The sequence below is a fragment of the Carya illinoinensis genome, chromosome 2 (assembly GCF_018687715.1).
Source record: "Carya illinoinensis cultivar Pawnee chromosome 2, C.illinoinensisPawnee_v1, whole genome shotgun sequence".
In the NCBI taxonomy this organism is placed as follows: domain Eukaryota; kingdom Viridiplantae; phylum Streptophyta; class Magnoliopsida; order Fagales; family Juglandaceae; genus Carya; species Carya illinoinensis.
The window spans coordinates 2,842,485-2,857,503 of record NC_056753.1 but is presented as its reverse complement, the minus strand read 5'-3'; the positions used below and the strand labels follow the sequence as shown (position 1 = coordinate 2,857,503).

Sequence of the window (15,019 nt, the reverse complement as noted above, 5' to 3'; positions counted from 1 at the left end):
GGAGGAGCAATTCGAAATAGACAGATTTCAGTCGTGAAGAAGTTTCAATCTGACAGATGGAGCGATAACAACATAAATGTAAATAGACAATAATAGTTGGGCAGTGAAACAAAACAACAAATAAAACTTGTTGAATTTGGTAAAAGAGGGATAAAATTGGAAAGATAAAAATAATGAGGACGTAATTTAACAATAAAAAGAAGGATAAAATTGAAAAAAATTTGACGGAAATATTGTAGCAAGTGGATTTACACTTTATATATAGTAGATATATTTATACAATAGTACCAAACAAAACAAATTGCTAAATTAGTCATCTACCCCAACATTTGAGGATAAGATTTTCTAACTCGAGATTTGGTCTTTCGGCCTTTTGAAAAATGATAAACACACATAATTTTTCATAACATTTTACATAATAATATTTTTACAAGAGGTTGTTTTTACACAAAACAACCTGATTTTGTGTAAAAACAACCTGATTTTACAAGAGGCTGTTCTTTATGGTCTTGTCAGTGCCTTTTTTTTGGCCATTAACTTCATCCTGATTTTCTCCCCTTGTTCACCCTTGACATAGAGACCCCATAGCTCTTCTCTCTGTCCATCCATCCCCTCTCGACGCCGCAAAGCTATAGAAATCCACCCACCGTCGTTATATTGGTGCTCATCTGGGGTCTTGTGCTCAAACCATAGATGTGGGTCTCCTCAAACCACAACTAGGATGTTAAAGGTATCCCACGTACTAAGCAATATTGGATTATGGAGAAGAAAAAAGTAGTGGTTCGGTGATTCAAATTCATAATTTCTGTAAAATAACCTACCTGAGAAACTAAAATATTATTTATTTTCAATTTGAAGAGTTTTATTTTAAGTTTACAGCAATCGGTGATTTCTGTAAAATAGAATACACGGACTGGTTGGGTAGGATGAAGAACTGGTTGTGTTGAACTGCTAGCAATGTTCTGGTAGTGGTGGCAACGGCTGGTGGAAGTAACAAGCCCAACTTGTCTGGTAGAAGAGGGAGAAGAGGAAACAATTCGCTCGCATGACGTTTAATTCTAGCTAGCAATCTCATGCGGTGCTCCTCATTGCTTTAACTTATGCAATGCTGAGATGGAATCTTATTATTGGAGGCTGTTAAAAGGCTAAAAACAGTTCGACCGTTCCAAAACATTGTTCACCAATCATATCAATAAATTACGTAAAAAATACGTAAAAGTAAAAGTTACTGTATGTCTTCATGAAACTAATATCATGTATTTAAAAAAATAAAAAATCGAAACAAGCCAAGAAAATGAAAATAATCTACTTTTCATTTTCTCAATTTGATATGCGCCGGCGTACTTCTGCTTGCTGTGCGATCCTTTGATTCGTACAAAATTCAAACAAGCGGCATGAATACCAAACGCAGCGTGTCATGTGATTCGAATGTTTCTTGGATAGCTGGACAATAAAAAGCCACTCCAAATCAATGTTTTCCTCCAAATTCACAATAGACCCCTGCAGCAATGGTCTTTTGCTCCTCACAAATGTAGCTAATATGAAAACAAACAGATACGAGCTATAAGCGCTTTCGAGATCATCAACCAGACATAATTTCGTTTCATCAATCATCAGTTCTAAGGCAACCTACTAAACCTAACACCTGAGATTTGCTAAAACATGAAACATTCTAGATTTGGCAATGAACTGCTATGAGAAATAGAGAATCAAAAGAGTTCGTAGGAAACGTTAGTATTCTACAGGTAAATACACGACCGAAACAAGACAGTATACGCTTCTGTGGCTAGGGATCCCTACACTGATTGCGATTTCTACTTCCATTTTGATTCCCAGTTCCTTTATGTTCAGAATAACCTGAAACTACATTTGGTGGCTGAACATATCGAACATTTGAAGGCCCGGAAATAGGTGGGGGCCAAAACTGCCGGGAAACAGAACTTGCACTCAAAGTTGGCGGATTTACAAGTTGGTTTGGCTTCAGGGGATTGGTCACGTGATTTGTGTCCTGATCTGCCTTCTGCTCTAACTCTTGACGGTTAGGGTGCAGCTCATTAATGTCCGTTCCTCGAGTAATATTCTGATTCTTTTCACTTACTGTCCTAGGGCCAGACATCCCAAGAGGAGTTTGGGGTTGCCAGAGCGTTTGTGGTCTGTTCAGCACGTAGGAGTTGCCTCTACTTTCAGCTTCCTCTTTTGCCCTAACCTGATGGCCCGTGTCTGGGACCTCATTTGGCTTGTTAGCTTTAATTTCTAGCTGCTTGTCTCTGTCCAGTGAAGAAGTCGATTCGAATAAATCAACTTTAGTTGCTGAAGTACGGCCTGAAGCAATCACAGTTGTGGGAAAAGCTCTCTCTGGGGGAACAGCAGGAGTGTAATTAGATGGTAGCAAATCATCCCAATTTTCTAATAGCTCCTTGTAGACCTTACGAAGAGTGACCTCAGTGAGGCCTGTCACCTTACAGATCTCTGCCTGGGTTTTGCGTTTGTCTTCTAGTTGGCAGGCCAAATAAATAGCCGCTGCAGAGATGCTAATAGGATTCCTTCGAGTGCAGAAGCATTTATTGATAACAACTTCTCCGATGTGAGTTGCAAGCTCCTAAAATGATATGCAGGCCATGGTCAGCCGTGATCAAAATGAAAAGATAGAGGGGGCATAAATTCTCAATAGAGCAAACTTCTATATAAAAACAGTTTCAAATCAAATTTCAACACCACCAACAGGAATCACAGACCATTCCTATGAAAAAAGGTTTACACAACCATAAACCCGACTGATGATTGGGAAAAAGAAAGTGCAGACACGTCATTGTATCAATTAACAAACTCTTCATATGTGAACTAGAAGGTGACCAAATACGTCTTCTGAATGTCCAGAAAAACAAGGTTTTGGTGTAACAGACATCATGAAACTGCAAAATCAGAGTAAGATCTTGCAACCATTTGAAATAAAAAAGTTGTGAAACTCCTCTTGATGCCTTTTTGATTGGGCACTGGGTATCCTAGAGCAAAGTCCCGATTAATCCCGGGGGTGCACAGGAAATTCCTCTTGATGTTATTACCGTTCCTTTTCTTTTTCTTCAGTCTCCCAACTCGTCTAATCCATTAATAGACAATTCCCTTTTATACAACTCTACCCATTTTCCCAAAATCTTTTTGGCTGCATATTGCTGTCATCTACCTAATGTATGATTACCATACCACATGGTATATCAAGGGTTTTCTAGTGCAGGAGTTTTTCCCAAGTCATCCAACTCAGTATTCTGCAAACAAAGAAATGTACCTGAGCAGATTTGTTGAGCTGGAGAAGCGTGCAAAACCTTGGCATATGGACTGATATGGAATTGCTGTTAATGGGCTGACTTAGTTGTAAAGCTTCTCCAAGTATCTTGATGTACTTCCCGATCTCCTTCTGGGGTACATTCGCCGCAATTGAGATTTCCTGCATGCAAAATCAGATATCAAGCATTGGTAAAGATTACTTGAAGTGACACATATAAAGGATAGAGGAGCTTTCATATATAAGCAACGACTGAAATAACTATGGCTGAATTTGTACTTAATGGCAGGTTGTGCCAAGAAAACACAGTGGATGCAATCTACACTGACATGGAAACAAGATTGCCAGCCAGAGGGAAGAGGAAATCCCATCAAGATACGAAATCCCATCAAGATACTGAGTCAAATACAACAAAGATTTCTGATATAGACCGCAACAAAATATGGATAAACCACCAGTTGTTTTCTCTTTCACAAAATTTTGTCCCACAAACACAAATATATGTTCCGTCATTTTAACTCTCCTTGTAACACTGCATATAAAGGAGAACAGCCCGAATTTTAGAGCTTATGATTCAAAATCATATTAACAAAAATTTTCTTGTTTCCTTTTCTAGCTCTAGCTTGTATTTAGGTGTTTTCTGTTGTATACTCGCGGTGTACTTGGGCTATGCCTATATACTTGTACTAATAAAGTTTTACTTTACTTATCAGAAAATAATAATAATAAAGCGAAAGAATGATACAAACAAAATCCGAATACTACAATGTGAAAGAGCAAGCAAATAGCTTCACGTTCCTCAAAATCCTAGCCCTAGTTGCACCAATTACTTCCACAATACCGAGATAACCTTATACCAGATGATAAAACAAGGACAAAGAAATAGAGTAATAGGAGAACTAGAATTTTACTCATACAAAAAAATTAGAGAACTAGAATGAAATTATGAGGTACCTGGAGGGTCCTGGGCTCTTGGGCCTCTCTAATGGCCTGGACAAGAGCAGCAGTGGCAAGCGCCTCCACGCTACGATTCCTCAAACAAGTAGCGGAGCAACAATCCCTAAATAGCTGAAACGCGTGGTCGGATATCTCGTGGTCCAAACCCAGAATCGAGGCTACGTCGATAATTTGCATGTAGGCTCTCAGATTATCGACCACAACCGTCGAAGAGGACGAAGAAGAAGAAGAAGAAGAAGATTCAAGGATGCGCTCAAGCTCAGCGAGGTGGCCGGAGAAAGAGAGGCAGGAGCGGAGAAAGAGAGGGCTGGACTCAAGGGACCAGGTGGAGAAGGCGGTGATGAAGCCGGTGGGCTCGAAAGGATCTTCTTCGCCGACGCGATCGTGGTGGTGGGGGTCGAGGGAGGGGAGGTCGGAGGTGACGAGGAAGAGAGGGTTGTCTTGGGAGCGGAGGTGGAAGAGGTGGTGTGGCTGCGATTGTCGCTCTTCGATCACGCGGCCGCACGACGCGCACTCCGATATCGAACGGCCGGAGCTGGTGGTAGCGCACCGTCCCTGCGCCGACGAGCAGTACGGGCACTTCATTGCTTCAGCGGCGTGCGAGTTGAAGGTTTGGAGCTGAGCTATACGTGGGAATTGGGACGGTCTACTTGCCAATCGGGTCAAGTAGTGTGATGGCCTGATTTGGTTCGCTGCTATTTTTTTTAAAAAAATTTTTTCCTTTTATATATATATATATATATAATTTGTTTTTTTTCCAATGATGTTTTATAAATTAACAATTTAAATAAGACATCATTTAAGATGTAGATTAGATAATAGATAATGGAAAAATCTAGTTGCAAGAATAATTGTATACTAATATATGCATTAATTTAATGTGATTGATAAAAAAATAGATTTTATTAAAAATAATATTAATTTAAATTTAAAATATGAAAGAATCAATATTAGTACGCAATTTTACTTATACGTAACAAAACTCATAAATAAACTCTTATTGTAACTGATTTTGGAAACTTCGTGTAACCGGACACACGTGTTAATTAAAAAAAAATATTTTTTCATAGTTTCTTACTTCTCTCCATTTGGTTTCCTACTTTCTTAATTCTTTCCAACACTCTTATCTCCCATTTCCTCTACCACATACGACAGCCCCTCTTCTCTCACTCTCCTCAACCAGATCTTCAAGAAAATAACTTTTTTGGTTGAACCAGATACAAAGGCATGTGAAAAAATATATTGTGAATAGGAGTAAAAAAGTAGGTAAAAAATGTTGAGGTATGTTGTGAATAGTAATAAAAAGTATAGGAAAAGTAATAAATAGTAATGGAGTATGTTAAAAAATATTGAGATACTCTCAACACCCAAACACAAAACTTCTTCTGAACAAAAATTTATCCTTTTGTGAGGTTTTTGTTTTTCAAATATAAATTCTATGTGATTCAAGTCTCTGCCTCCCCTACCTGAATGGAAACTTCTGAGAAATCTATTGTGAAGGCTTCTGAAGCACTCCAAGTATGGATCAATCGAGATCATTTTCAAATGATCTCTCCCAGAACAACTTACCACAAAGTACTAAAAAAAAAAAATCCATGTTTTGGCCGAGACTTATCCATTTCCTCTTTCCGTTATGCAAAATCAGAGCTTTTCTCATGCTCTCTTGTTCTACCTGTTCTCGCACCTTGAATCTGCAAGCTTGAATCCGCAAACTACAGTGGCTCGCAATGCCACATTTCCAAACAATTCACCACCAACTTTAAAAAAATCTTGAGAAGGATTACCCACAGAACAACTTGAATAACCCTTTGTTTTCTTTCTTATTTCTAGAGGAAGGAGTAATAGAATAGAGTAGAAAACGCACAAATCGCCTGAGAAATAAGTTACAAATGCAAATGAAAGAAAAATCAAAATAATAGACTGAGAAGAAGTAGAAGAAGAAAATTCTGGATAGTAGAGGTGACGGGGAAATAGAAAGGAGAGAACACAGTGTAATGAGGCAAAGATTACACAAAAAGCAATCTAGGAGAAAATTTATCTGCAAGCACCCACTTTTTGAACAAAAACAAAAAGCAAACCGAGCGAGTCTCTACCGAGAAGACGAAGTTCCATTTAATTTTTTGTTTTTAACGGTTGATGTGGCAGCTGATTCCCTAGAGGTTTCACACCATGGTTGTGCGTAGCAAAGCTATTTTTATTCTTTATATCTTTTCTTATCATCCTCTCATCATTCCACGATATATACATATTGAGTTAGGGAACATATTGAAGTGGACAAAGACAATTTAGTTCACAGTCCCATATTCTAAACCATTCCTCGTTTTAGTATTAACAGAATTGGGAGGTCCATACATGAACTTGACAAGGGCAAGCAATTCTATGTTTGCGTGTTTTATTTTCATTTGAGATGATTTTACAATGCAGAATTAAGAGAACACAACTACTACAACTAAAAAGAATATGACTTTATATTATACCTTAAATCTATTTTATAATAAAAATAGTTTTACAATCTAACTACTATATTAAACCACATCAATTTATAAGTTTATTTTTATGAGACCTCTTTGTGATTAAACCATTTCTCAAGAAAAGAGAAACAAATCCACCCCTCCAATATATGTTCCTTCTGAATTTATTAAATCAATGCCATGAGACAACTGAAGCAGCAAGCATTACGCCCCTTAATAGCTGGAACATGTCATTCATACAACAGAAGTGGACTCAACCTGCTCCAACAAGCATTTCTCTGAACATATTTAATCAAGACATCAATGCTTAACTTACATGCCTGTCCATGCAAGCAAGGAAATCCTATTCAACACAGTTTTTGAAATTCTTTTCCTGGAATTCAAATAAAAACTGATCAAAAATATTTGTTCACTTGAATGATCTACAACCTATCAATTCACTACCCGCGTGGAAATATTGTGACAACAAAAATTTGTAAGAACAATAACCTAATTAAATAGGTAGTTTCTCTTCACTATGAAACTACCTACGAACTGAGTAGGATTCGGGCATCACTACCTTCACAAACTTTGGGTAAGGGATAAGCATTTGTAGTACAGATCAGTGAAGATTTGATCCTCGAATCCCCATCATCGATGATCACCTGTTGAGGTTACATTTCCCTGCCATTTTTTGCTCGTTTCAAACTCTTACTCAATTCTCGTGCAGTCTGGCAATATAGAAAGAGGAAAAAAATAAAAAAAAGCACCGACACACTTCTGTTAATACTTCTGGGGCCCAATATGTAAACAACAAGAAAAGAGCGGGAAACATTATCTCAAACAATTGTTTTTTTATTGGCTTGTATGAAATTGGTAATATCATAACATTATCTCAAACAATCGGGAAACAACGAGGATGTGAGTTTTTTTTTATCATTTTCAATCTAGATGAATGAGATTCACATAGAAACCAAATTCTGAAGTTATAAAATGAGACTTCGATGCTCTCATCAATGATATCCTTTCTATCCAAATCCTCGAAACAGGCTATTAAATTGAATTGTGACTCCTACCCAAATTTGAACAAAGTTAGATACCTTCAGGACTCTTTGTAGTTGGGCCATAGCTGTGGATTTTAATGGCATGGCCCTTCATGATTTTCTTGTCTCTAATGTGCCTAACTAGTTAGGGCATCAGAGTTGTGTAACTGGCTTTGCCATTCTTTGATCAATATAATTAATTTATTTATAAAAAAAAAAAAAAAATTAGATACCTTCAGAAGGGTGAGTTGCAGATATCCGACACACAAGTGCAGATAATAGCCCCCAAACAAGTATTGCAATCAAATAAATAGCAAATAATCGAGATAAACATAAAAGATTATCATAAAATCAATACATAGCAGTCCAGGAGGCTAATCCTAGATTTTCCATCTTAATTCTTTGTGGTCAAGAGACCAGAGGGCCAAAGAGATTTTTAAGAAAGTCTACAGTTATCCTTTGGCTTTCATTCTGCATTTTGTACCTCAGGATTTCAAATTGATGGTATAACTTCTCCGTAAACTTCCAGCATTTCTTGTAAACTTCCTGTACACTAGATTGTATCATTCTGTAAATAGAGTTCTATTACTTAACGACAAAAAATAACTTATTGCCTGCATTTTTGTAATCGGAAATGAAATATTGAGACAAACAAAATGAGAGAACAGCTAAATGCTCAAAAAATAATAAAATAACACCATTCGGCTCTTTCATGCCCACCTCCACATTGCAAATTTACCAATTAATTCAGTTTAGTGAGGTTATAATTCATTAAAAAAAAATCTCTCTGTGTTATTCCAGATATTCTATAGCTTCTTACCGTGTCAATTATAAATTCTTGGTCATTAAGATTCATGTGCAATATGAATTAATATTTACGAATAGATTTTACCTCCCCTTTCTCCTTTCAAACAATTGAAATGATTGAAGTTTTGCTATTTGGAATTGTCTTAGGTCAAATTCCTATAACTTTGGCTGGATTATTTGTAACAAAGCATATTTAAAATACAGACGTGGTGATTAGTTGGATAGCTCCAGACAGCACTTTAAAGTCATGCAATATGCTCATCACTTTCATCACTTTCATATATTCTGACCTGTGAAAATTCAAGGTGTGTCCTCCCTCTAGCAGAATGGATTGACCAAAACATGCAGATAACTTGGCTCACTCAGTTCCTTGGCACACGGATTTTCCTTAAACTATTAATAATACAAAGGGAGACCAAGCCCGTCAGGTCCACATAATAACTCTACCTAATCTGTGATAAAACCAGAAAAATCTATGCTTTGAAGAAAAGATGGCCCAAAACCCTTGGTTATTCATATATTTATAGGATAAATAAAAACCTTGCTTATTCATATACACTAATTTTGAACTAATATTCTTAAAACTAAGGACAGCAGGTTTAAGCAAATCTTTGTCGGGTCAGGAGTTATGGGCTAATTAGAGGGGAAGAGGAAATATAAATTTTCTAAGACAAGGTTTGTAAAACTTATGCCGCCTTTAAGATATTGTAACAGGCGCTTAAAATAGCCTAGTAAACCTATTATGGATCCACAGAAAACAAACAAAATTAGGGTCTTCTGCCAAATCCATCAATGATGTTTAAAATGAATCATCATAAATAACAGAGAGGTGTTCATCCACATGCCAACAAATGCAAAACTTCCAGTCATGCAAAACTGCCATGAACTCCTACTTGAATCTAACAATACTGATACACAATATTCTATTTAGTCATGGATTGGTGTTGGCATGTGCAAAAAGAGTGGAGAGTCCATTGATCATCTAACAACTTCTCGCATAACCGAAAGAATCAAAACCACATTCGTAGGCCGACAATTTTATCTTGTTTTGAAAAAAAAAATCTTGCATTAGTTTTATTTATTATCCCTGATCCAGAAGTAACCGTTTTCTTTCCTTGGGCCCTAATGCTCCTAGTGACTCTATGAGATTGCTATGACCCTATGGAATGACTTCTTTGCTAGAGTGGGACTAGCTTTAGTGATGTCGAGAAGGATGATTGATCTTCTATAATCTTGGAGAGGGCTTCAAGGCAATTCACACATTTCAGCAATATGGAAGATGGCCCCATTATGCATGTGGTGATGTCTTTGGAGGGAGACGAATGAAAGAAGCTTTGAAGATCGCAAGAGATTGATGGATGAGCTTAAAACTTTCTTTTTGAATAATTTGGTAGATTGTAACAGATTTTAACGGCAATAATTTTCATGAATTTCTTGTATCACTAGATTAATACACACGAGTGACACTCTTGTACATGTCCCATGTACTTGGGCCCTTGCCTAATCTTGTTTTCAATAAAACTCTGTTTACCAATCAAAAAAAGTATTCTAGTTAGGCCTATGGGCATGTGCGTTGGTTGGCCACCCATCAAATCCAGCATCCACTTAGACTACAATGTTTGAAGTTAATATTCTTAAGATTGCTTTTAGCTTGGATGGTCGCAACTAATTGTTTCTCACAACCTAGCTAAAATACACCTATCAAAGTTTGGATCATTGTTTTTTACATGTTTTTTCGCGGTTCTCTTCTATACATAACACATGCTTGGTTTGTCCCCATTCCTTTTGCAGTTTAATGAATTACTACCTTACAAAACAAAAGTGAAAAAATAAATTTAGATCATCTTGTAGCCTATGTTGCCCACATAACTTAAAATAATACCCTGCCCCACCCAAAAGACCGAACAAAAAGCTGATTGTACAAACCATAAAGTTTTACAGCTAAGATGATTGTTATGTCAACAAGTAAATTTTCATAAACACAATTTCCGTGGGGAAAACCTAGTTCTCAGTAACAGAAGACATCTGGTGAAAAAGCTTCAGATTGGGGGTAATGTGTAGTGTTCAAGGAAAAAGTACAATGTAGATCAAATTTAGGTGAATATTCCAAAGAAAATGTAGCAATGATGGAGATCTACGGGAAAGTGGAAGAGAGAAGAGGAAAAACATCTTCAAGCATTCAAGCTGTCAAAACAAATACAGCACTGACATCTAAACGAAGTTTAAAGGAACTATAAAATGTTTAAGACAGCAATATAACCAATCGCAATGAAGATAAAAGGGGTATCCGTAGTTAACAACAGGCTCAGAAGAAGTTTATAACAGTGAGATTAAACAGATTATGCATAATAATATCAATAATATCTTAGACCAAACGCGTACACATAAAATCTAAGACTTGTTGGCATTCGAATTAGCGGAGTTTTCCCATCCCCAACAGCACAACTTCACAATGGAAACAACACATCTGAACTTCCGCATCCATTCGACCAACTTTACTTGCTAAACGCCTAAACATCACTCTTCTCTTCATTCCAAGCCCACATTACGTAGTTGATTAAAAAACATGGAAAGCTTTCTATCCCCTATCTTTTAGTTTATGGAGCAGTTGGACGAGCAGATTTGACTATTAAATGGAAACATAACAAATACTAGTTGTAGATGGCAGAAAATTTGCAAGCAGAATAATCAGTTCGAACCGCCGAATTATTGAATCATAATTTAGCGAAAATACCCAAATGAAGCTCTCCAGGAAGTTACCCATCCACAACGCTAAGAAAAAGACGAAGGGAAGAAGATACGAACCGTTGATTGGACGGGAGGAGGATCGAGATGAACGGAGCGCACAGACATCTTAGCGATCTCAGTAATGGCGGCCTGTCTAACACCAGGGGCGTCGCTGGTCAAATCCTCGTAGGCAGCATTGAAGGCCTCCTCCCAGAACCTCGGTAATCTGATCCGACGGCTGTTGGTGTACACGTCCCACATGTGCTTCACCACCTTCTCCCTCTCCTCCATTTCCTGCACGCCAAGAAAATAGATCAAAATTCGAACCAAAGACCCAACACCACGCAAAGAGAATGCAGAGCACGCGAGACTAAAAGAGAAGTTTACAAGGACGTCGAGATCGTCGCGGATGGGGTTATCGAGGTCGTCGGAGAGACGGTTGAGGTTACCGGCAGACCAACGGAGAGTGACTGTACCGGTTAACATTGACCAAAATGCGAGCAACAAAATTGCGGCGAATGCCCAGAACTTATACCGGCCCTTACCGAAGAGACTCGAATCGGAGCTCTCTTTCTTACAATTAGGCGTCGTCATTGTCGGAAGGGCATCGTCATCCTTCATATCGATCAATGAGAGAAAAAATGCAGATTCCTGGGAAGTTGAATTTGAATAATTTGATTTGCTTAATGAACACACTTCCAGAATTTCTAATGCTTTCTTCTTCAGTCCGATGAGTATCAGGTGGACTCGGATTAGGGAAGGCAAAAGAGAACCAAGATTTTGCTTGAAATGGAGGGGTCAACTAGCGTAGTGCATGCATACATAGATAGTATGGACGTCACGCGGGCCATCACATCATATGATTTTTGGTTTGGGTTGACTTTACTTGATTGAAGTTGTTGGACTCGACCGGATGATATGGACCGTTGATTTATGGCGGGTATACTACTTGCTGTTATAAAAGCAGCTAGTTTTGGTTGTATATTTTTGTCCTTTTCAGTAGTGATATGTTTGGAGTGATTTTATATATTTATTATTTAAAACATAACTACTTATATATTATTGAAGATAACCGAATTGACTCAATTGTGGATGAAAATGATTCCATTAATATTTACGTAATTAATTTTATAAAAATTTTATTTTTTGTCATTTTTGCGTACTTATTATATACTCTACTAATATAATTAGTCGCGTCATTTTTTAATATAAAATGATTATTTTGACTAAACACATTAATAGAATATTCAAAAAGTACGTAAAAATAATTTTATGTAACAAAACTCTTAATTTTAATGTCACGACAACCGGATATCAATAATCAATTGTTTTCAATTTGTAAATCATATGCATATGAGTCGCTTGTCACAAGAGTATTACTATTATTAAAATCTTTATAACACGCACTATAATCATTTTCACAATCATATTTTATAAAATAATTTTAAGACATGATTATACAAAAGATTGTAAAAATAAGTACACATGTATTAATTTTTATAAATAACTGTATATTGATAACTCCATTTAAGCTGGATAGGCCATCTTTTAATGCTAAAAGCATTAGCATTGAAATAGGCAAATACAAAGTCATTATTTAGCTAATATCATATGTTTTGCCTTTTATCTATTATATTCAAAATCTATTCACATATTAGATTAGCTAAATACTCTTTATATAATAATAAAATATTTCTAGTTTAATATTTATATTTTTTATCTAATTTATTTTTACCATATTTTACATTTCTACCGATCATATGTTAATTAATAATCATATTCTAATATTTTTCGTGCTTAAACAATTATATTTTAAATGGCAATTTAATATTACTAACTAAAATTTTTTGACTAAACACATCTAGAATTCCATATAAATATTTTAATAACCAACCAAATATCTAGCTTTTCCATCTAACTATCTTCTGACAACCCTTCTTCTTTCCAACAATCATGTTTCTTGCGTCCTGCATAGGGCTGACAAATTATGTTAACGGATTATATTCGTGTCTTGTCAAGTCATGTATATTATACGATATGGGTCAATACAAATGAAGTTGATATAATAACATGTTATTTTGATATGTAATTTAACAATCCACTTTTAAAATATAATTTTTATTTATTGTGATTTTGTATTTTATAATGTAACATATAAATACCAAATAATTTAATATAAAGTGAATTGCATTATTGCATGCATTTTATATGATAAATATTAAATTTCTTTTTTTAGATGCATTTAGTTAAAAAGGCAATTAGTTGTTTTATATATAAAAAATATATATGCTTTACAACCGTTTTTCTTAAAAAAATTGTATTAGAATTTAGGCTTTTAGATTAAAAAAAATATGTTTTTCAGCATTATCTTTTTCTTCAAATTTTTTTTAATAATATAAACTTTTATTAAAAAAAAAAAAAACAAGAAGAAGAAGGTATAATAAACCAGAACCCAGATTTATGGGTTGTAAAAATTAGATTAATTTGAACTCTAGCCTGAGTCATAATCCGGATAACCCAACCTGAAATTTATCTCGAATTTGAAATCCAGCCAGGTACATCTAAGTACCTTGTCCAAAACCCGGACGAAGACTCCAAGTTGGCAAAAGCATTACATATGCCGATGCTAAATGCTGAGAGCACCTGGGACCTTTAGCTGTAATCTTTCCACTTACTGGTTGAGATCTTTATAAAAATTAACTTAAGTTGCTTACCGTTCAAACTTACAAGACCTTGTTTCTGAATAATCTGATTTGTTTGAATCATTTCTTCAGCGGTCATTGTCATCCTCTATACTTCCATCTTGGAAAGGTAAGCAGCCGACTCCTGTCGGTGAATAGCTTCTACAGTGGACAAGCGCAAATATTTGGTCAGGATGATCCTGGAATCTTTCATGGGTTTGGAATGGTGACAGTGTGACACCTAACCCAATAATTTGATCTTGCCACATTAATTTCGATTGCCAGTGTGGGATCCAACATGAGTCAGAATAAAAGAGCTTTATAAAAAATCGCCATTCAGCATATTTAACTTATTCTCAGAGGCAAAAACCATCAATCCTCAAAACTTACCACTTCTTAGTATTAAGGCAGTAGATGACACACTAAAAGCTATTTATTGTAAACAATTGTCTGAACCAAAAGTTGAAAAGGAGATATGTAACCTTTTTCTTTATGCACGCTGTAAAGAACAAATTGAAGTAGAATAGTTTTTAGACAATTGTAAAAAACCAGTAGTGGCATTGGGTATTTGGTAAGGTGAAGGAAGAAAATAAAATAAAAAAATCTGGTTCCGCTTTATTTACTCTTCTCCAGAAAAAATACCCCCTCAACGGGAAAAAAAACCTCTGTTCGATTAAGGGCGTCCTGTGCATATTTTCCAGCACTGAAAAAATCTGCTTGTTATTCAATGAGAGAATAGGAAAAAATGTGCACAATATTCAAGTACAAGGAAATCAGTCAGTCCAAGTTGACAAGAGAGCAAGTAGACGTGTTAAAGGAATAATGGATGCCACCATGCTCCCCATTGCCCAGTTTGTAAAAAATGTACATATATAAAAAGTCGCTATTCCATGAGCCTGATCCAGGTCATGAGATTCTAAAGACCAGAAAAATCTTCACAAATTGAAGAGAACTGAGGTTTCCACGTCCTCACTTCATACGAGAAGATTTTGGTAATACGCCCGAATCGGTCGCTTCAAATTAGAACCTAAAAGATAATAATAATAATAATAATAACAAAGAAGCCAATTTGAA

At 36.1% G+C, this 15,019-nt stretch overlaps 2 protein-coding genes across 3 annotated transcripts; both read right to left on the bottom strand.

The window, feature by feature from the left end:
- Positions 1–1,576: 1,576 nt before the first annotated feature.
- Positions 1,577–4,902, bottom strand: LOC122296966 (plant-specific TFIIB-related protein 1). The gene is made up of 3 exons (XM_043106762.1): positions 4,235–4,902; positions 3,284–3,442; positions 1,577–2,599 (listed from the first exon to the last, which is right to left on the bottom strand). Exons 1-3 carry the CDS (start codon positions 4,820–4,822, stop codon positions 1,787–1,789), a joined length of 1,560 nt encoding a protein of 519 aa, XP_042962696.1. The 5' UTR covers positions 4,823–4,902; the 3' UTR covers positions 1,577–1,786.
- Positions 4,903–6,898: 1,996 nt separating this feature from the next.
- On the bottom strand, positions 6,899–12,063 carry LOC122296953. 2 transcript variants are annotated; one of them, XM_043106755.1, is made up of 3 exons: positions 11,652–12,059; positions 11,343–11,558; positions 6,899–7,418 (listed from the first exon to the last, which is right to left on the bottom strand). In XM_043106755.1, exons 1-3 carry the CDS (start codon positions 11,883–11,885, stop codon positions 7,362–7,364), a joined length of 507 nt encoding a protein of 168 aa, XP_042962689.1. In that variant the 5' UTR covers positions 11,886–12,059; the 3' UTR covers positions 6,899–7,361. The 2 variants fall into 2 exon arrangements, with proteins under 2 accessions (XP_042962689.1, XP_042962685.1); XM_043106751.1 differs by lacking the exon at positions 6,899–7,418 and adding an exon at positions 7,433–8,930 and having other exon boundaries at positions 11,652–12,063.
- Between the last annotated feature and the right edge of the window lie 2,956 nt (positions 12,064–15,019).